Source organism: Lepisma saccharinum, chromosome 12 (assembly GCF_977018435.1).
Source record: "Lepisma saccharinum chromosome 12, izLepSacc3.1, whole genome shotgun sequence".
NCBI classification, from domain to species: Eukaryota; Metazoa; Arthropoda; class Insecta; order Zygentoma; family Lepismatidae; genus Lepisma; species Lepisma saccharinum.
In genome coordinates, this window is record NC_139240.1 from 40,337,055 (window position 1) to 40,360,525 (window position 23,471).

General features: G+C 38.5%; 1 protein-coding gene across 2 annotated transcripts in view; it reads left to right on the forward strand.

Annotated features, from left to right (window-relative positions):
• Positions 1 to 23,471, forward strand: part of SCAP (SREBP cleavage activating protein) — a 118,590-nt gene that overhangs the window by 30,239 nt on the left and 64,880 nt on the right. For both annotated transcript variants that reach the window (XM_083132178.1, XM_083132179.1), the window contains exon 2: positions 6,616 to 6,792. In XM_083132178.1, coding sequence (XP_082988304.1) covers positions 6,647 to 6,792 — 146 coding nt within the window. In that variant the 5' untranslated portion in view covers positions 6,616 to 6,646. The remainder of the gene's footprint in view (positions 1 to 6,615; positions 6,793 to 23,471) is intronic.

Genomic DNA, 23,471 nt, shown 5'->3' on the forward strand with positions numbered 1-23,471 from the left:
TGTTCTTCCTCTAACTCGCCACTGACCTTCGAGTATAGGCGTCTGTTCAGAATTCTTAGAAGAATTTTTGCCGAGTGAGATATCAAGCTGATTGTCCTGTACTCAGAACATTTTCTGGCATTGCTTTTCTTCTGCAGAGGTACCAAAACAGTCTCCGTGAAATCTTGTGGCCAATCCCCTTTCTCATAGATTTCATTGCATAAATGCAGTATTTCTCTTTTTCCATCTCCCAGGCATTTGATAAGTTCAACAGGAATTTCATCAGTGCCCGTTGCTTTCCCATTCCTCATTTCTTTGAGTGCTTGCTCAAATTCTTCATTCAGGATATAGTATCCTTTCTCATCATCAGGCACGTCGTCTTCATTTTCTACATTCAGACTGTCTGGGCGATTCTCTTTCTGGTAGAGCTCTTCAACGTACTTTCCCCACACATTCGATATTCCTTTTTTGTCTGTGATTTCACATCCTTCCTCGTCTTCTATCATCCACATTGTTTTCCATTTCTTCTTTTGGAAGCCCAAGCAGTTTACTTCACGATACATCAAGTCATACCTTCCTCTTTTTTCCAGTTCTTCAATTTCTTCACATTTTTGTTTCATCCATTGTTCTTTTGCCCTGTCAGTTTCTCTTCTTAGCTGGTTATTCAGTATCTTGTAATTATGTCTTCCCTCTTCTGTATTTATATTCTTCCATTTTCTCCGTTCCTCCATTTTTTCCAGCATACTTTCAGTAATCCATGGTTTCTTTGCACTTTTCCTTTCCCTGTAGCCTATTGTTTCATCCACTGCCTTCTGTAAGCAGCTTTTTATTCCATCCCACATCTCATCCTTATTGTTACAACTAGCTTTAAACTTATTATAGTTTCCTTGGAAATGTTCTGCAAATTTTTGTCTTTCGTCTTCTTCCCTTAGCTTCTCTAAGTGGGGTTTCTTGCTCACCTGGTTTTGGGTTATCTTCTTCAATGTAAGATTGATTTCTCCTATTAGCAATATGTGGTCTGAATTAATGTCAGCTCCTGGCAATGTCTTCGCATTTTTCAAACAATTTCGAAATCTTTCTTGTACCAGTATGTAATCTATCTGGTATCTTTTACAATCTCTTGGACATATCCAGGTGTACCTCCTTCTCTTATGTTGCTGGAACAGTGTGTTGCCAACAATTAGGGAGTTTCTTTTACAGAAATTTACCAGGCTTTCCGCTCTCTCATTTCTCTCGCCTAATCCATATCTTCCTACTGTACTTCCATCCTGCCTTTCTCCTACTACAGCATTCCAATCACCCATTACGATAATGCACGATCCCTTTCTCTCTTTTTCCATCAATTCCTCTATCTTCTCATAGTTTTCCTCCACTTCTTCTTCTGACAACCCACTATGTGGCATATACACTTGAATTAACACTAAGTCTTTCTTCTTGCCTTGAAGTTTCACCATTATAATCCTGTCATCCACATAACGCACTGCTATAACTTTATGTTTCACACGTGGTCCTAGCACTATTCCCACACCACGATTTCCTTGTTGATCACCTCCAGAATAAAACATCTTGAACTCATCACTCACTATTTCACCATTCTGTTCCCACCTCACTTCTGATATTCCCATAACATCTACTTTGTTTCTTCTCATTTCTGCCTTTAAGTTTTCTAGCTTTCCCGACTGTAACAGGGTTCTGACATTCCACGTTCCAATCCTTAATCTTACCTTCTGTTTGCTTCTCTTTTCCCCATCAGTGTCCTTTGTCATAACGTGTCCTTCCCAGACATCCCCCTCCCGGACATCCGAATGGGGGGCTATGTTAATCATAATATCAACAACTATTGCTTGATGTTTATTATTACGTATATTTGTAAAAGGTTTCTAATTTTTATTATTATTGAACAATTTACAATTAATAAATAAAATATTTGCTTTTAAACAGTCTCTTTGTTTGTATGAGGGATGGTCGGGAAAGTAGCTTCCCTAGTCCGCCATCTGCAGAGAGTTTTATTCTGGAGAAAGAATATCGACGTTCAGGCACTTGTCGTACCGCTTCACAAGTTTGAAGAAAACCTCGCCGTAACACTCCATGTCCTGTTTACGGATGAAGTTTCGTGCGGCAGCTTCCACTTCTGCTATTGTAGTGAAACGCTTCCCTCCCAGTGCCTTCTTCAGAACAGAACAGAACAGAAACAGTTGAAGTCAATTCACTTCGCACTTCATCCTTTGTCCACAATTGCAACACACCTGTGTTCTCCATGCTGGTCTGGCACACACTTGTCAACGCTTCCTGTCTTCAGCACAACAGTACGCTGGCGACCTTTGCAAGGAAAGGTCGTGTGTCGGACAACAAGAGAAGGGTGATGCCCGTATAACCATAACATATTACCAACCCAAAATGTCCACACTTTCTGGAAATACACAGACGGGAAACTTTTTCCGACTCTCCCTCATATAAACATATTAACAATTAATCCGAGTCTTTAGATAAAAACCTCCCTCTCAGAAGGCCTACTTTTGTTGAGCTTTTGTGCACAATTAGGTCTGGACCTACAATTTAAAGTAGTATGCGAACCAATATGCCCGGCCACCGGGTATCGAACCCGGAACCCAGGTACGTATCCAAGGCTGAAGAAGTCCCCCGAAATCCTACAAATATCTAATTTAAATAGTGTATAGTGGTATTATTTTACTTCCTTAGCAAGATTAAACATTAGAGCGAAAAAAGTTTAGTGTATAATAGTGCAACCAGCTTATATTTTGATATTCTACAATGTAATCCAAGTAATAAATGGACAACTCCCAAAATTTATATATTTTTTTTTTTTGTGAAAGGTCACACAATATAAACTTTATGAGTAAAATTTGCCCCTCACTTTTAAAGTCTTTTTTTTAAACGAAATGTGTTAAAGTTAATAACAAAATACAATAACCATGAACTTCAGTACATTAACTGTACAAACTGTAAGAAAAATAATGTCACTCATACGGTGGATCGAGTAGCCCTCCATTTATATAATTATAACAATAATAGCAATAAATTCGGATTAAAATTTGTTTATTTTTAATAACTTATAATAGTTATTTCTGTAAAATGACAATTAATACCGTTGTAATAATTGTCATTATTATTTCTACTAATCAAGTTTTATTAATGGCCTGCCCCCTTACAAATATTTGTGGCGACGCCTCTGCTGATAAGGGATGAGCGCCCCCCAAATTAAATTTTTGCTACGGGCCTGCCGGAACCCCTTGATTACAAGACAACGACGTTACCACTACGCCATCAGGGAGGCCTTCTAGTTTTGTGCCACATCCCATACGCTTTAAAACAACGAACTAGAAACAACTCGTGAAAAGTCTACTTGACGCATGAGAGGCGTCGTGCAAAATTCCAATAAACTTTTCCACAATCCTGCCGAAACCTTTAAAACTGAATTTCTTGAGGATCAACTGCCATTGACGTTTAAGTATTACTGTAATGCCTTCGGCACTCCTGTATTTCTAGGTACTCTCCCTATACTTTGTATACAAATAAGGTAACGATAATGTATTTCGCCATCGTCCAACCCATTGGCAAAGAACTTCTACTCGTGCAACGGTAGTAATTATGGAGTCAAGGTTGTGCTGATTTAGACATCGTCATTGCTTGCGTCTGTTCCCATGCTTGAAAGTCCTTGGTTGCCTTTCATACTACAGCAGAAAACCCAAACAGATTGGTCCTGACGTATTATCAGTACAGGGCCCTCAACCTGTGTTATCATCAGTTTGTAGTTCTTTGTTATCTTGGCGTGGTTGTCGAAATGAACTTCTGTTCTTGATGAGCCACTGCGTCCATAGGTCATGCTTGACAACTGAGAAAGAAGGTTGGCTGCCCTTTTAACCAACGTCTGTCACCTTTATCGTCTGCAATTTACGCGCCAAATCATAGTTCTTTATACTCATATGTTGACCAAGGCATTTGCTACCTCTCCAGTGTGGATGTGGTAATGCCGTCGTTTTGTTTCAGGGCGTCTGCTAATCTAGAAATCCTGGAAATGGCGGGGAAATTTACCGTGTTTCTGGAAAATCAACATTTTTTGTAGTATTGCACTCAAAGTAGTTTTTTGAACGAAGAGAAAGAGGACAAAGAAGACATTTTTAATTTGTTGTGGACAAAGCATACTTCGGTTTGATATATTGAGTATTTCCGGTCGTTACAGTAGAAATTTTATATTAAATACTCTAGGAAAATGTCATGTTTTGAGCTATTTTCATGTAGAAATCTACTCTAGTCCAAGAATCAGTGGCGTGCCAGAATTGTCGTAAGAAGGAAAGGGAGGTGTTTTATGACTTTTTCCTTTCTTCTTCTTTTTAGTAATCAATCCAGTAGCGTTGGAAGGGAGGTCGATCCGGGGTCCGTCGACCCTTTCCCCCCGTGAAGATTGGCTTCGTTTTAGTATTTAATTGAAATAATAAATGGTTACACAGTTTTCAAACTACCAAAACTTAGAGCTTTGTGTGCACTGTCATACAACATGAACGTATGACAAATTTCCCCGTAACTTTTGTGTAAGAGTTAGTAACGGAATAGCAATGCTTTTCAGTACACTGCCTCCAGCAAATGTAAGAAGATAATGATGTTGGAATTACCAGAAGAGCTTCCCCAAGGATATTACGATATAATTTGGAATAAAATTTGTTTAGTTGTATGAGTTTACAAGAGTTATTATTGAATAATAACAACCATAACCACGATAACAATCTGGTAGTTACTAGGTCTGAGCCGATACCGATGCATTGGTATTTACCGATACCGGCCGATACTTTCGCGGGGTCTTATCCCAGAAGTCAAGATTCAAAATAAGAGCCGCTCACATTACACTTATATACTAATAGTGAGTAATATACTCAAGCAAACTTATCATTTTAGTTACGGGGGTTAAACTGGACATCTAGATTGTGGGTGGTGACCTAACATTATAAGGTCCATTGCATTCTGTTAGGACGAAATAGCAGCAGCAGAGAGAGAGATAATAAAACGGCGATGGGACTCTATTTACTGAAAATGTGTCCAATGAAATGCCAATTACATGGACTGGACCCCCAAAAGGTTGTTGCCACATGTGCACGGTGTTTAATTTTGGTGTTAGTGAACCTCAATATTATTATTCATATTTTTAACGATGACATTTCTTATTAATAGATCGTCAGTGCTTGAAGTTGTGTGTGGGGGGATGCTATCCCCCGCAGCTAAGAAAAAATACATAAACATCCCCCAGCTAGGATAATTTGCAAAGCATCCTCCTCCACCTACTGCATTGCCCTCAAGTAGATCCATATAAGGATCCCAGTTCCTTCTATCCCCAAACTTGAACAAGCAAATTCGAAGCTGGGAATTTTCACTTCGGACACTAGATCACAAAATCGTAACACACTGGAAAAGTAGAACTGATTCGACGGAAATGTCCACAAAATTTCAATATGTAAGAAAAATTAACTTCACAAAAATCCTCCAAAAATAATGGTGACATTTAACTCATACGCTGTATACACTGCGTGGCAGAAATGGGAGTACTGGCCGTAAGGACAAAAGGATAATTGCCCCTGGGCTCCACCTCCTGAGTTTTTGGGCCTCTTTGAAGTAAAATGTAACGGGTGTGGAAAATGTGGGAAATTTTATCTAGTATCTTATATCAATTTCACATTGAGGCTTGGGACCCCCTTAAAAATATTTGGTGGGAAGTTACATTTTAAATATCACGCGTAAAAGTAATATTATTTGTAAAATGTCATGAATTATCAAATTTGATTGTTGATTGTGTAGCAATAAGGAAGGCATGGACTGCTTGAGCAACTGAATCTTTCTACTGAATTCATAACTATACTACAGTACACTCACCACGTTTACGACAAACTGAGTAGCTATGAAGGTATGAAGTGAGGAATATTTTCCTATCGATGGCCAACTGCGAACAAGTAAGTTAATTCTGTATTTCGAAAGAGACCCATATGTCGAAGTTGCCTAGGCCCCTCTGGCTGAGACAATACACTGGTGTTTATTATCGCAGACGTCATATGATGTGTTAATGGGAACCAGATTTCTGAGTGTTAATGAGAACCAGATTTCTGTTTCGCAAAATCCATTTTCGTTTAATAAGCGAAATTCTCTGTTGAATTTCTTGGATTATGTAAAATATCAGGAGCACAGAGAGATAGCATTGCGGGGATCCCACACCTCGGGGGCGGCTGCTACGCCACTGACTTCCATTGATTATGTGAAAGAATGTTTTATGACATATCTTTATCTTCTGATCTATTTTTAAAAATATTTTCAAACAAAAAAACTGGCAAGTCGATGCTTGTAATTGGAGTGGAATAGTCACCCATTAATATTAATATTTTGAACGACTGTTAATTGTTACAATTTACAAGCATCGGAATCGGTAAGGGTATCAGTTCAAAGTGGTATCGTCTCAGCTCTGGTAGTAACCCATTTTAATTGATCTCTTATCGTTACTTTTACATGTCTCCTCCCCATTAACTACCCTCCATAAGCGGAGCATGTGTGTAGTGACGCACATGAGACTTTCCGTTAAGTGTGTGCAGTTGGTAATCTTCCTGCAACGGCTGTAGACGTTTGCTCCTCTCTTTCCAGCATGGATATGAGGTAGGCAGCGGGGAGTGGAATGGCGGTGCAGAGTTCGCGCCACCTAGGTCGCGGACAGAGCATCCCCGAGCGTGTGGCACAACTCTACTACTCCCATGGCCTCTTCTGCTCCAGTCGACCAGCCGGCGTCCTCGCTTTCACAGCTGTCATTGTCCTCCTCTGCTGGTGAGTACTAACATTTCATTTTTATTCTTTATTTTTATTAATCAGACGGCGGCACCTCCCCTGGGGCCTCCTTGAGTAGATCGAAATCCTTGATTACTAGTGTTCGGAAGTTGATGATTTAAAAAATCTCAAAAAATGATCTTTAGAATGACCTTAAAATTATTGTAAAATGACGTAAAAGTTATTTTCGCTCTTAAAATGAAAACTTTATTTTTTCATGAATTAAAGGAGAGTAGTTGAATAATTCGATAAAACCTGTGATGGTTTAAAATACAGAAGCAAAGATAAAAAAGCAGTTGTGCTAATGTAGAGCATTCCCTGACATTCGCTACGAGACTCGGCGGCAAGCGGCCCGGCATCAGAGCTTGTCTTTCCCGGTGAACGGGTCCGCGACAGTCGCTTATATTAAACCTCGTAAAAAAATTTAGAGTAACAGGGTCAGTTCTGAATAAAAGTGGAAAGAAAAATGGGGAAATAAAGTATACAAAGACAATCCGCACACCATCCGTGAGTTAAAAGAGATTATTGTACGAAAAATCGGGAGAATTACAGTAGACGAACTTGCACGTGTAAATGCCAATTTCCTTCGGAGAAGCCAGGAATGTGTTGCAGCAGAGGGACATCATTTTCAACACCTTCTGTAATCAAGGTTAGTACACACAATATGAAAACTGTAATTTTAATAGCAGACTCTAGCTACTGTCGCGGAACCCGTTCACCGAGAAAGACAAGCGCTGTTTGCCGGGCCGCTTGCCGCCGAGTCTCGTAGCGAATGTCAGGGAATGCTCTGTAGTTTGTAAAATACGTAAGTTATTCTAATTAACTCTCTAGCTCCCTTAAACCCGAAGGTTTATGGCTGTAGCAACGTAAGCTTTCCATCTGTCCCTCTCCTGGGCAAGATCAATCCAATCTTTTGCATCCTTACCAGTTTCCTTTAGGTCCATCTCAACGTTATCCCTCCATCTTCATCATGGCCTTCCTACAGTTCACTTATTCACGGAACAACACGGAAAGAGCAAAAATAAACATCAAAAATGATTTTAAGATGCAACAAAGACGGCATAAAATAATGAAAAATGACCTAAAAGTCAAAGGCCAGAAAATGCAAAATACAAGCAATGTTTTATGATTCTAACTGAAGGGAAACGAAGTACAGCATTGTCTTCAAGACCCAGAAAAAAAATATGATTTTCCAGCAACTTGCGAGGTCTACTGATTAAGTAAATGTGGCTATTTCTTTTAAAAAGTAGTTGGATTTGTGTAGTCAAGAATTAATTGAAGTTATGTAGCAATTTAAGCCAAGAGATTACTGTTATTTTGATTCCATTATGTATCTATCTACAATAAACATGTTCTTTAACGGTAATACTTTAGAGTATTTCAATTAAATTCAATATTATTTCTTTAAAAAAGTAAGGCTATTATTTTTCGTCATTCAAATCGTAAATATATAGCATGGTCATGTTTTTTTTTTTTTATTGGAGGGACGTAGAAAGCGGGGAGACCAGCTTAGAAATTTGGGAGGGGGTCACTAGCATATGCATGAGTACTTTTCAGAGGGGCTGGAATTGTAAACGGATATTGCGTAGCTGCGTTTTAGAGGGCAGAATTGCAGAATAAAATATTTCGTAATTAACATTTTTATCCTTCTTTTTAAAAGTTGTTCAAAGACAAAAATGGTTTGTTTTTTTCAAACGCTTTGGTTTTCCCCCAAGATTTTTACTGATTGCATTTGAACATTTTGATATATTCAAAATTTCGGAGGGGGCTGTAGCTCCACCAGTCCCCCCCCCCCCTACGTACGCCAGTGAGGGCCAGTGTGGAAGTAGGGGGATGCGCCAAAACTTCACCTCTCGCGATAAATTTATCTCGAGCCGTCCTTGGTTGTAGGTCATGGATCGTAACACAATATTAGCATTGCAGTCGTAAACTGTGCACGAAGTGGAGATGGATTGCTTGAGGAATATCATTCTTCCGCACTCTTCAACTTGGAGCACTGCTCGTGATTCTGTTTTACATGTTTTACATTTTCTCCACACACACACACACTATATAAATACTGTTTTCAGACTAATTCATATTTCACCAGTTCAGCACCCATTTGCTATTGTAATGCTGATAGTGCGTTTGAATCCATGACCTACCACTGATGACGTTGCATATAAACAGCTTGTTTCTGCGGCCTTGCACATAAGGTGCTGGCTGTGCTCTCTTAAGACAGAATTGGCTCTTTCCCCTCAACCTTTCTCCCTTCTCCCTCTTCATGAAGTAGCAAAGAAATGGTTCTGATCAATTTTTACTTACAAATAAATTATTGCCGTTCTGTTGTGGAAGAATGTTGTGTATGGCGTGGAGAGCTGTTGTAAAGATCTTGAGACACCTAAAATATTTTGATAAGAGTCTGTTTTGTGAGTATTACAAGTCTCCTCGATGACTGAGCTCCTTGAGTGGTTTGGCCACGGTCTGATCACAGAAGGTTCCGATTTAGAGTTCCGTCCTTCGTGGGAGTTTGTGAGCGTGCATTAAGTTTGTTTTCATGAATCATCCTCATCGTCGCGATTACAGTAGCTAAGAGCGGCTGACGGTATGGATTTAAGAAGCTGTGAAGATAGACCCTCACTTGTAGATTTAACTGCGTCTAGATTTTAACAAGAGGGCAGAAACTAAGTCAACGTTCGAACGTTTATGGCTGGCGTGCAACCCTGATTTAAATCCCTGCAATGTTCAAGAACTGAAACAGAAATTGCAACATTGTAAAAGCCAGCTCCTTCAATGTCAATACAATACATTCCGTTAAAAATAATTAGGTTGACGGGCGACTACCCTGTGCTTTTACTCCAGTAGTAATGGTGTGTAGGTGTAATAGCAGTAGTGTTCACTCAACTTTCCTGTTGGGAACTTGACATGGAAAAGTAGATAAGGAATTCGTTACGTGCAAAGCAGGGAACTCATTATGAACGAGCGACACAGCACAGACGAGCATTTTCAAATGAATTTGAAGGAAAACAAACTAGAAGAAACACATGAGCGCCAGGATCACATTTCTTTCGCTCTCACGGCCGGAGTGCCTACTCGAGTATTAAAGCCTGTCCTGAACCTTCATCCCAAACACTCGTGTCTCGGGAATCTGTGGAGCAAGGCCGCGCATAACGGTAAGATAAGGGGAGAAATCGAGTGGGCGGAACAAAGCAGTGCGCGCTGCAGCTGCGTTTTCCTCTCCCACCTGCGCAGAGACCTGCTTTCGTTGATCTGGACAAGAGTGGAGCACTGGTTCTCAACCTTCGTGAGACTGCGACCCGGTATTTTTTTTTTAATAGACGATGCTCTCCATTATTCTAAACTTTATGTATTTATTAATATGTACTTGAAATTAAATTTTAAAAACTATGGTATAATCATAAATGGCAATAGTTACATTACATTGAGGCTTGTTGAATATAAAATTTGGTTTAAGTTAGTTGTCAAACATTGGGTCTGAAATCATGAAGTTCCCTCAGGCTGACGTTTTTAAATTAATTTGGTAAGTGCAACTTTCATTGGCATGTTGCATTTTGAACACCGAAAATTTACAATTAATGGTGATTGGGAAACCATTTACTGTAATATTATATTCGGAAAACTGAAACACCTACCAATGGTGGCAAGTGGGTGGCAGAGCTGGGGGGAGGGCCAACGGAAGTATAGTTTATCTTGGTAGACAAGGCTTAGCGTTAAGAAGCCAGGGGGGGGGCAAAAGTGGGAAACAACTGCCCCCCCCCGTGCCCCTGCCACTAATCGCCACCACTGATAACTTAGTTATTCATTTTATTTTAATGATATTGGCTGGAGAGAAATGTTCCAAGAGAACCTTTAGACACTGATCTAAACCACATCGGAGCAGATTTTGTGTTTACTGTAGACAAGCTTGTCATGAGAAAATGGGGAGGAACTTTTCATTCTCCTAGAGATGCCTCCGATCCAATTTAATCAAATTCTCACTTCTTCACGTTTCTGATCCTCTTGTTCCCGCCCTACACATACAAACATTGAACTTCCTCAATTTTTCTTTATCAGCAGCCTCGTTATTTTGTGAATGCCCCTCGTATATATGTTACAAGTGTGCAAACGCGTATTTAAACATAGTCGTTTCCAATTTTTCGAACCGAGAGCAGACTAGGATGCTATACTGTCAAAGGGTCGCAGATGTATATCTACAAGGTGGTTAGGAGACATTCAAGAATAAACAGGTCATTCCGTCACGAGAGGAAATAACGAAAGGAAACTACGTATTTTGAATTGTGCAGGATATTATCGGGGTCCTATCTCGGAAAGTAATATTAACGATTTCTGTAGTGGCTTCAATTGGGATTGAGACTATGCTTGTTAGTGGATCGATCGCGTCTCGAATTGTAAATGCCTCGCTCGTTTCCGGTCTCGTCCCGATTTGTAAGCATCCCTCTCGGCCTTGGTTTAATATTTGTTATTTAACGTCGCTTTTCTTCCACTTTGGCAAATCGCGAAGATGAGGACGAGTGATGATGTAATACAATTGATCAAGGTAAGATCATAAAGTACACTCTTGCCCAGGCCAGGATTCGAAACCGGGACTCCCCTCGAAAATTGATTTTTTTTATTTTTATTCTGAGTGCATATGCAACTGCGTAGCACAGGTTTACAATTGGTACCAATGGGTTGATCGTCGTGTGAGAACCAGAGGAACGTGACTCGAATATATTGAACTTACAGGAGAGAGGAAATAATGTTGGGAATACGTCTAATTCCTAAAGAGTCAGTTAATTGGAGATACGTGATTGCACCTTACTACCAAGGATTAGAAGTGGAGATATGTCGATCTTCTGAGGAGATTATTTAAACAAAACCGAAAGCAGCATTTTTGGAGTTACGTTCTTCTGGTTCTCATGCGACGAAATGTCATTACTTTGGGGGCCCATTCTGTACCAACTACGTTTTGGAGGAGAGGGAGGTCCCTGGCTGAGAATGATGTCCAGTCTACCCAATCAAATCTGGTGAAGGCTACTACTGTGCAGGCTTTACGCTGAAAGTCAAGTGCACAGTGCCACCCACACAACCTGGGACAAGATTACGAAGCTCGTTCAGGTAAGTGCACGAACGTCACCGAAGACGTCACCGCTGTGCATCTTATGCATGCATTTTGCAATAATGTGCAAAACTAAAACTAGTTTTGTTTCAAAATCAATTTTTACGAGCCAAAGATATCTGTAGTTTTATTTATGTTCCAATTAGAATAAATACGAGCCTTGGTGGGGTATGATATGACCTTGTACCGACAACCTGGCAATAGGCTGCAAAGAGATAAAGACTCAAGATTCAAATATTGGCGTATCTGTTGGAGTTTTGGTCGTTTGAGCATAAGTGCCCATGTGACTTGTGCACATAACTTAATATGGTGTGTGTATCAACATCGTAAAACAAGTGTTCCAACATGAGCTGGTAATTGACTCCATACACTAAGAAATGTAAGTCATTACGTGATAAGCCGTAGAAATCATTACATAGAAAGTAGCGATGGTCAAAAGAATCCAAATAACGGATATCAGATTTCAAATTATCCGATATCCGTATAGGATGCAACGGAATATCCGGATATATGATGGATTTGTAGAGAATCCGTACAGTGAAATACGAAAATTACGAATAAAAGGATTTGTGTATAGCCCGCAAAACGGATAATGCAAACATTCGGATATACGGACATTTAGGATAATCCGATATCCAGGCAATATTTGAATTCCGAGTAGAAATTTGAATTATTTTAAGTCATTGAAATCCGGATTTGGTCATCTCTATTAGAAAGCGAATTGTCCATCACCATACTTTTGCCCTTTGTTTTATCCAATGAGAGCTTCAAGAATTGAAACAACCTCTGCACCAAGAGCCCATTGCTTCAAAACACGTAGGATGCAAAGGAAAAATTAACGAAAATAGTCGTGGACAAATTGCCGAGCAATACTTGTGCATCCCACTGTACTCTATTTCATGATAGGTTGTGGTCACCGAAGGTTCCAAGTTCCGAGACCCCGAGCTAGTCATGGGTGTTTTCTTTGTATCTCAGCATCAGGCTCATATCATCGTTCTGTAACGTTGCATTTAGCAAATGCAGCAAAGAGATATGGAAGATAGGAAAGTGCAAGTTTCTTTCCGTTCCTGTTTTCGTGTGCAGCATTTCGCAAATGGAGCAAAAAGCGATGTAAAATAGAAAAAAAAATACGAGCTGTTTCCCGTTCCGGTTTTCGTGGGCAACTTAACTTTTAAGGTGGCTCTACACCAAGGCATCCGGGAGCAAATAATCGCATACGACTGGAAACTTTCTAATGCGTTTAGATTGATTTGCTTTATTTTACTTTTGGCTTCTCTGCCGCTTTTACCACATCGCGAAGAATGTAATGCGTCCTACCGTAGAGAACTGTTGAATTTCATCGCATAGGATAAACCTTATATACGAAAGCATATATTTGGTGCTTGTTCATTAATATTTCCAAAGAATGCTTAGTTTGTTACTGGCGTGATCCGGTTTCTCTAGGGAAACTATCAATTAATTTCAACAGGTTTTGGCAACTTTTCTTAGACGGGGCTATTGCATCATGAAACTACAACACGGCAAGCACCGGCCCTCCTCCTCCACGTCGGTGAGGTCATCTTTCCTTAGGTGCACAATTGATAGCGATTGTGTAACTCCATGGGAATAAGCTTCAGTATTAAAACAATCGCTGCACAATTGGTGAAGAGCTGTATTCAGGGTAATATCCCCCCCCCCACCATTGTTTCTTCCCCGAAGCAGGTCTTTTGTTTTCGTGTTACTGCAGCGTGGTGACGTAGGGTTGTGGATCAGTCACAAAAAACGAGAAGGAAAGACCGCACAGATATGAGGAGGAGGTAACCTTGAATATATGACGCATGCGAAAACCGTGGCCTACAGTTCGCAATAACCTATGAATGCAGTGATTTTGAGCCTGCTGTTTGTCGTTTACCTCTGCCGACCGGCAGACAATGCATTCCCCCCCCCCCCCCGATTCAACACCATCGCTCATGCAACAGACAGGGCAAGACGCTAATCTGTTGCAGTTTAATTACGTACGTCATTTTGTTTTATCTGTAGTGCACCTTAATACGAATGATTGTCTTGCCGTCATAACTTAGTAGCACACAAAACCTTTCGTAGGATTCTGAAGACGAATGTGTAGGATTTTGAGGATGACGCAACATTTCAAATCGAAGACATCCGAGACGCGGACTACTTTATTCCCTTGTCCAGTTTGATACATCTGATAAGAGGCCACATATATTGCGTCAAAGGAGTGGGAGAGGGCATCAAAGTCCTTCCTTAATTCGCAGCGATTACTGCTAATAAAAATATCGTGACGTGTATGTGTCTTTGACGTTACGAGAGGATTGAACCTAGTTACGCATTTCATTTGCGGTTATTCAAGTGCATGTGCGTACACGGGTTGAGTTAGTAACAACGAAATACTTTAGAACTTTAAAAAAAGTTCCTGGTGCAAATTGATATCGGATTTTTTTTTCTGGTAGGGGCACAACATGGGGGGGGGGGGGCATGTATTCGGGATGTCGCTGTACATTGCCGATAAACTTTCAGGAGGACGTAGAGGCTTTTGCTTATTGTGGATCTTCCCATTGGCGTCCAAGATTAAATCCCCTATGAAGGCCCAATACACAGTTGTATAAATAACTTTTGAAACTGCATGTCCAGTCCCGATTAGCCTATCTGAGCGCAACGTGAACTTGAAACGAACTTTGACTTTTGACAAACAAATTTTGGCTTTCTATTTTGGTCGTTCCGAGGTTAGGGATCCTATATAAAAAGTCACTTTCTATCCTAGATGTAAGACTAGGTAGGCATCCTGTGGAGTGTTGCGAATTCTTTATATTACTGAAATACATCAAATACAATAAGCAACCATAGTGTACTTTCGTCTCATCAGACAGAAAAAAATCAATGTCAATGGCATAGCAACCACGAAGCAATCCATGGGATTGCAAATACATTCATGATAGAATCGAAACTTGTCCTCAGCGAGCAAACTGTTACTAAGATAAATTGTTCGCCTTGTCGTCTACACAATCCCGGGTTCGATACCTGGTGGAGGCACAAGTAGTTCGGATCGCACTTTAAACTGTATGTCCAGTTCCGATTAGCCTTACTGTGCATAAAGTGGACTTAAAACAACAAATCAATCAATGGTCGTCTACACACAGTGTTGTACGGCAACGTCTTGTGCATTTATATTCAAGACAAAGTAACAAAAATTCCGATTGGCAGAATATCTTGATTTATATCTCTACCTATTTCCTTATGTTCATATTATTGTGTACAATCCTAACAACGCACACAATATTTTGCAAAATGATCCACGTAACCAGTACAATGTCTATAGTGGTGCAAAACTGTCCCTTTGTAACAAATAAGTCCGAGGTAGACTCTGAGAGCCAAGGTTGAAAAAAATTCTACCTTACCTAGGTAAAATGTTAAAATATTATTCTTTCATTTATTTGATTTTCCGTATGTATCAATAATGTTTTGTGGACTGGAAAATATAGGAAAAGTTATGAACTTCAATTTACAGAGCCCACTCTTTATTTCTACGGGGTGGGGGGAAACTAGTATCCGTGCCACATAGTAGGGGCGATTGGGTACCAAAACGAACGGGGGACAAAGACAGTTTTCTTTCTCTTTACTTTTTACCACATTTGCCCCACACTATGACCCCTTAGTGCTAAACCTTGTCAACCAAGGGGCCATAGTGTGTGGAAAAAAGTGGAAGGGGGCAACTGATACCTTACGTCTCTCCCAAATCGCCGCCATTGGTGCCACAGATTTTTTTAGCTGGTGTGTATTAATGTTAGTCATATATTAAGATCACCAACCAGTCCCGGATTCGGTTCTCAGTGGCGAAGACTTGCAATGTCCGATAGGTTCAGTAGTGATTAGTGCTGATCTTTTTATTTCTATTCTTTGCAAATTTGGAAAGGATATTATGAAGGATTTTATTTTATGTTGCTCGAACTTTTTTTTTGTTCTTTGGAATATAACAATGTCATCCCTTTTCGTAATACTTAGGTATGGCTTTAGGGGGGGGGGACGTGCCCCACTATTGATCTAAATTTCTCTTACCCAATTTTCTTCAACTAGCCCTTCATCTAATTCAGAGCCACCAGATGCCGCTGTAAATCTGTAGTGGAATTATGGACAAATTGAATAAGTTCCCTATAAGACTTATCACATGAGGTTTCATTCAACTCCCTTTTCTGTTTTAAATTGTATTACCCCCTCTCCTAAAGGGGGCAAAGTGCAAAATACCACCCATAAACTCGAATCATGTGCTTCTGTGCGATGACTTTGCAGTTTCTATAAATTGTTTCTTTGTTTCTATAAATTGACCTTTAAGAACTAAGGTTCACTGCTTATTATTATTATAAAAATTTCCCAAACCAGTAGGAATTTGTGACATGTATGGACTACAGATTAGCCACCATACCTTGGAAAGTTAGTATCAAAGGATCAATGACTTGCATTATCAATTGTGATAAGTAATATCCTGTGCAAGTCATGATGATTCGTTGACTTAGTTTCCATTTCCTTGTTTTTCTTTCTTTTTCTGCCCCCCCCCCTCCCCATAACACTGTTTTTATACACATTGGTGCATGGGAAATCAATAAATGAAGGAATGAAACCATGCTAGAAAGAGTTTGGAACTGGAGATAAAACCTGGAGGTTGCAGAAGACAATGAATGAAGTTTTGCTGAAATGATAAAGTACAGTATGTTTCAAAAGTATCTCAACCCAAACTTCAATCTCTTATAACCTGAAAACCATAACAGATATTTACATAGGGTTTTCTGCATTATAAAGCCTCATCCATTGAGAGATTTATCAATGCTTAGCATTAGCAATTTACCCCATACAGGAAATTCTGTAAATTAATCAGGAGCCGAAGTCAGGGTTATTTTTTTTTTTTTTTTTACCAGAATGCCACTTTTTGGTGAGAAAAATATAATAACTATCAAAGGGTCATAATTAGATGTCCGATGCCATGTTAATGTGTCATTTGCAACCAATATGGGCAATTTCAGCATTTGGTGGGCTTGGAAATGTTGATTATATTGCTTAAGTGAAAAAGGTGCCATTTTAGGGGCATATTACCTTAGCTGGCAACACTAGCTGGTCGAAATTTTATCAACAGACATTGTGGCTAAGCATTAGCCATACATTTATATGAAAAGTTTTCTGTATTATAGAAGGAAATAATGTAGGTCACACTCAAACAATTGAGTTTGACATGATACATTGTGGGTGAACTTATGTATAACTGGAAATTCATTGTGGGTGAACTTATGTATAACTGGAAATTCATGGTTGTGTCAAAATATACTTTTATGAAATCTCATCTTTTGTAATAATGTGTTTGTTTATGAAAGTGTGGAGGACATGTCAGTCTTCTGTACTTTTCCCTGTCTATGTAATAGCATCATAGTTTGCCAATGTATCTTAGTGGCAACATTGTCTTGTTAGCCTGACCTTAGGCATGACCGTGAATGATAACAGCGTATGACCATGAGGAGCTGTTGTTCAAGACTTTTCAGAGGAATATATGTGGAATAATACAAACTTATTAGATGCATTTTCAATTTGCATGCATTTCTTATTTTAAGTAAAAAAAAACTATAGTTGTGTGGAGAAATCTGGTTGTGTTTTCACCATGGAAAGTTGCTTTGATCAGTGCTGAACAGTAGGGATCATAAAAAGGTTATGCCCACCTAGATTCTTTATCCAGACCAGAAACGTCTTTCTGACAAGTCTGTTCATCTTTGGTGAAGAATCTGTATAGGCTCTGAAAAAAAATTGTATAAAGTTCATGCTATTTCAGCAGATATTATGATTATTGCTAGACATGACAACTTGTTTTCTAGTTCCAGCCTGGGCATGGATATTGTTGATTAGTGTCCCTTCATCAAATTATTCTAATATAATCACTCATCCTTATCGTAATTAGCCAAAAATGGTAGAAAAGTGACGTAAATTAATAATACAAATGCAACAGACATGCGGCTGGAAAGTGGCTGCAATTTGCTACCAGATGGCTTGTAGCGCAACCTTGACTTTTAAAATTCTTTTCGTCCTTTGTATTCTAATGCAAATATCAGCATTACATGATGTTACTTAATAAGGTTCATTGTCTCTTCTTGATGTGCTCATTTTGCAATCTTGTCTGAGTCGGAGGCAGACTAATGACCTTGTCTTTACCAGAATAAGCTAATGTGGTGTAAACATTGAACAGCAATATGACTTCTATGTATTCATTACATTATTAATTGTTGTGCAATTAAAATTCTTTTCATTGGTTCATGCTGAATTAAATTGAATCTGTAGCAGTAAAATTGTGCAGTACACTTACAGTTCCTGGTAGTCTCTGCACCTAGTTTTATTAACCAAATAACATCCTGCTTGAAACATTCATGCATTTTGTTATAATACCAGCATAGGTATGCATATATTCTGTTGCATTTATGGGGTTTATTTTTGGGGGTGCAGATTGAACAAATACATAAAAGTTGTAACTGTTCAAGGTAGTTTAGAATACGTTTTCTGTTGGAACTAAATCACATCAATCTACCACAGTTTTGTTTTAAAATATTCATAATTTCATGAGGTATTAATTTAATCACAAAATCCATTTCTGCTCACACTGTTTTGCAAAAATTATGTATTTTGCATAATTTACAGGATATTTAGACTACACAAAAGTGTGACAAGACATTTTTGGAGACTACGTGAAACACCCACACTCCAAAAAAATATCTACTAGTATCGGTGATAAGAAATTCCGACTGATACACCACTGGTATCAGGGCAGCTCTAATAAATTGTAATATTGTATTGCTTTAGTAGAGTTTATGGTGAAACTTAATTACGTAAGTGTGGAATTGGTTTTATTTTGAAAACTAAAAAAATGGGATATTTTTTCTCCGTGTGTGAAAATATAATTGATAAGCTTTAATTGAATCTGCTGTAATGGTAAGGAGGTGTGGACCTTGACCCACTTATCTCTCAAAGCATTATCGACTGTGTCTCTGTGTTCGCTGAATCTCCACAGTGCCTGTGCCAGAACATTATCAGCAAATAAAAGCCCATATTGGCCAAAGAATGATAGAATTTGATTGTAGAACAGTAAAAATATGGTTAAAAACCTTGGAAATTCATTTTAAAAATGGAACCAATTTTATTTCGCTAGTTGACTTGATTTACATCACTTACTTGTACACAAGAAATTTATTATTGTTATGTAGTTGTTGAAAGACACTAGCATTTGTGCATTTTATACTTAATATTAAAAATCATCCTAGTTTGATATATTAACTGTTGATCACTTTACCATTGTTTGAGTTATTTACCAGTAATTAACATTAATCATTTGAATTTTGCATTTCTTTCGTATTACAATTCCACAAATTTCTAAATTTCAAAAAGCTAGGATAATGAAACAATTTTACCATCTCAGCATTTGCTTACAGTGACTGAGGAATACCAAGTAGCGTTTAACTTCCTTCAGTTCTTATTGAAGGTCCTACCATCCAAGAAGGAACTTATTTCAGTACAAGTGTCAAAAATAATAGCTCCAGAACTCTGTTTCAACATACATTTTTTAAGCTCGAGACACTCCATAATGAGACTATTTGCTTCATTCCTTTTTCATTAGCTGTGGGTGTAAGTGATGTCATGTGGGATAGTGTAAATACATAAATGAAATTAAACTTTTAGAATTTGTAAAAAGCCTGTACAGGAATTAAGCTCTAACACTTAATTATGCATTATTTCTTATGCTGTATTAATCTCTGTATATAAGGTTCAGTTGAAAGATAATGTAGTTGAAGACTATTCTTCACAAGTCTTTTCAGCAGCTGAAACCTTTACACCAAGACACTGCAATCCACATGCAGACAGTGCAAGTCAGATAAAGTGTTGCCAACTTTCACCTTGACAAATTTACAAGTAAATTAATGTTCTTAAAAGTCTGCATGCATACTGCAAAATTATTGTAGTAAAACAGTACACACTTTTACATGGTTATTTGCTTTAAATTTTTTTTTGTACTTTATGGCTTTTCTGCCTCTTGAGGTTAAACATAGTGAATATGATTTGATTTTTGCTATTTACAGTCTCTTATATGCTACTTTTGTCTAATTACGACAAATACGATGAGTGATGATTAGATTAAATTGATGAAGGGACACTCGAAAAGAATGCCCATTCCCAGACTAGGATTCTAATCCAGGACCCCTGGCATCGTACCCCTGTGGTACCCACTTTGCCATGATTATGAAGATGAATGATGATTAAATGAAATGGATGAAGGGACATTCACAAGGAACATTCATTTCCAGATAGGGACTCAAACCTACAACCTTCGGTGGCAATATCTGAAGTTGATGACTCAACTCCCCTGCCCATCAGTGCTGCACAATGTTTCATTTTAATTCTCTTGAAGTTACGAAATCACCATGGTAGATTCATGCCACTTCAGGGGGCAAAAACTTAACTTACATTCTGGGTTCAAATCACATTCCACGTATGGGCTTTCAGTCCTGTTAGTTTGCCTTTGTTGTCACAATTAGGGCTATGCTGGACAATTGACCTGCACAAACAGTCATTTTTGAAAATCATGTATGTGTGCTCCTTTCGGAAAACCGCTGTGAACCAAATTCCGAAACATAGTTAATCTTCATGTTTCCTTTGCTTTCGTTTAGGTATTTATGATGGTCAGTATCACCTATTTTTTACCACAAGCGTTGAGACAACAGTGGAAACAAATAAAAAGATTACTTGAATGCTTTAGAAGAAATTCTCTACAGATTTTTTTCAGCATTAGTAATGTCGTAGTGGTGGTTTGAAAGTAGACACATTTTTTAAATTTACTTTGCCGGCACAGACCAAAAGTCAGCATGTCCTAACCTAATTGGGTAAAAGAGAACTAAAACAATTCCTTCCCCCTTAAATATACGCAGTCCAGTGAGCATGTGCTTCAAAATTACAATCCAGTCTGACTTTATGAATAAAATCCTAATCCCCTCTGCCAGTTTTTGGAGTGCTGTTGGGTACCGTGTCAACTTGAAACCATGTTTGTAGAGGTACATATGTGTGTCTTTTTCCTTGTATATCGTGTTGACATTGCTTTTGTTTTATCAGCTTCTTGGTTACTTTTATACTAGGAAAATAGGTACAGTGCTTCATAAAAAAAAATGCCTTCCCAAGGCCACAATCAGATAATACCTAAAGCAATCATAGATAAAGTTTCATAACTTTTTAATCTCTTGTGTTTTCCCTTTCGGTAATAAAAATTTTTCCTTTACCTTGTACAATCACCATGCTGCTAGATAAAAAAGTACTTGACGGCATGGTGACTTTATACTACTGGGTTAAAATATTGCGAGACTCAACAAACTGTTACGGAAGCTGTTATCTCTATCAGATCATTATCTGATGGGAGGGATCAGGTTAAAAAGAACCTTTAGGTAATACTATGTAATAAAGGAAAAGTGTATGGATATTGTTTTATGTGATAAGCTACAGAAATAATTTCCTTATCTGTATACCTCTACAGACTTTTTTTTTACCTACAGATGTTTTCAGTTCTTTACTTTAATCACTGCACTTTCCCTGTCATTATTATGTAATAATTGTCAGAATATTTTCATTTGTCTGTATCAAAATATTAACCTCAAGGATAAAATTAATAGAGTTGGAAGTGGTCGAAAAAAACCCAGCTTTTTGGGAAAAACCAAAGTTCTTCCCCCCCTGGCTTTTTTGGTTGGGCTTTTTTCGGCTTTTTTTCACAAAAGTGTCTGAAATCAATGGAAATACAGGAGTTGGCAGTATTTTTCCTGTTCCATGGTTTTCGTTTATCTCCCTACTATAAAATAGACACACATTTCTAAATATAAAATACAATTTACAATATAAAATTCGTAGCCAGATATCAATAGTGTTTTCAAGAAAGCTGCCTTTTTTGAATGGACGGTTCTTCAGAGTGTTATCTTCATATTTCAGTAGGCTTATTAAATATATCGATGTAGTATAAACATATTTACATAACTAGAGTAGTTTTGTGTGTGTTTTTAATACAACCTAATAGTATGATATGATTTTCAAAGTTTGAATTTGTTATACGAACACGTACATGAAGCAGAAAAGAATATACTGCTTTACCTTTTGAAAATCTAGTATCAAATATCTTTACATTAAATTTTGTGATCAATAAAATATATTTGTATTCTGGATTTCCAGTACATTATGTAAAATTTGGTTAAATGACCGCTAAACCTGGTCACGGAGCAACTAGTAATGTATTTTGGGTCAACCTGTGTGAGACCACTGCCCAGTAAATTTATTTGTTACAAGTCAGTGTCCTGATCCCAACAATTTCACTCATAAATACATCTCTGATCTTTAGGGGCCTCCCCTATGGCACAGTGGTAGCGTCCTCTCCTTGTAATCAAGGGGTCCCAGGTTCGATACCTGGTGGAGGCACATAGTGGTTCAGATCCCACTTTAAACTGTAGGTGCAGTCCAGATTAGCCTTTCTGTGCATAAAGTGGACTTAAAACAACAATTCAATCAATCAATCAAACATCTCTGATCTTTAAAGTTTATATGGAAATTAATATGTGCCCTTAACTAATATTAATATATCAACTATGGTATAATTAGTTCAATTATGTATAGACTTGCTGTCAAATATAAAATTAGATTTAAATTAGTCGTCAACCCCTGGGTGCAACAGACCTTTTGCAAACCGGAGGTTGAAAAACACTGGCACTAAAATGGAAGCAGACATAAACAAGACTGGCCGCAAATGGCAAAAGGAAAATCTCTTTAAGAAATCTGGACTGAACCTACAGTTTGAAATGAAATCTGAAGCATTCTGCCTCCACTGAGGGTTGAACCTCATATCCCTTTCTTATTAAAAGGCAACAGCATTACTTTATGCCACTCCAGAGGCCATTCATGATTATGAAAGGAACCTTCTATCGAAATGCCAGATTTTTTCCAACTGTACTTGCAGTTTGTTTTCTGTAATTTACAGGCTAAATTAAATCTTACTCTTTGATGAAGTAACTAACAATCTTGTTAAGTATAGAGAACGTTCAGACTGAAGCAACACATACAGTGGAGGTGTAACATTGAAGTGACGAGCAACATGGACCCCTTCAGTCTATAAACAAGCATTCATCACACATGCAGAAACATGACCGAGACGACACGATGTGTGGCACTGGAGCTTTCATACAAGTCACATATGACAAGGGACAGTCTCCTTCAGTATAAAGCATGGCATTCACCGTGCATGCAAGAACAAGAGACTGAAGCGGCACGATGCACACCATTGAGATAACAGTATAGTCCGAGCAACATGCAAGTAACATGTTTAGCTTGTTGTCGCACTTCGGTTCAAAAGGTTGAATGGATTACTGAGGGTCTGCTTCCAAGTGACACATGTCACTTGTTGCTTCCCTGAGAAAACTGTACAGATCAAGTGACAAGAGACACTTGCAGCTTATGTTGCTTCGGTTCTAAATATCGCATTTACTTCAAAGGGTTGGTTTCCAAGAGCCGCGTGTCGCTTCCATCTGAAAGCTCCGTTAAA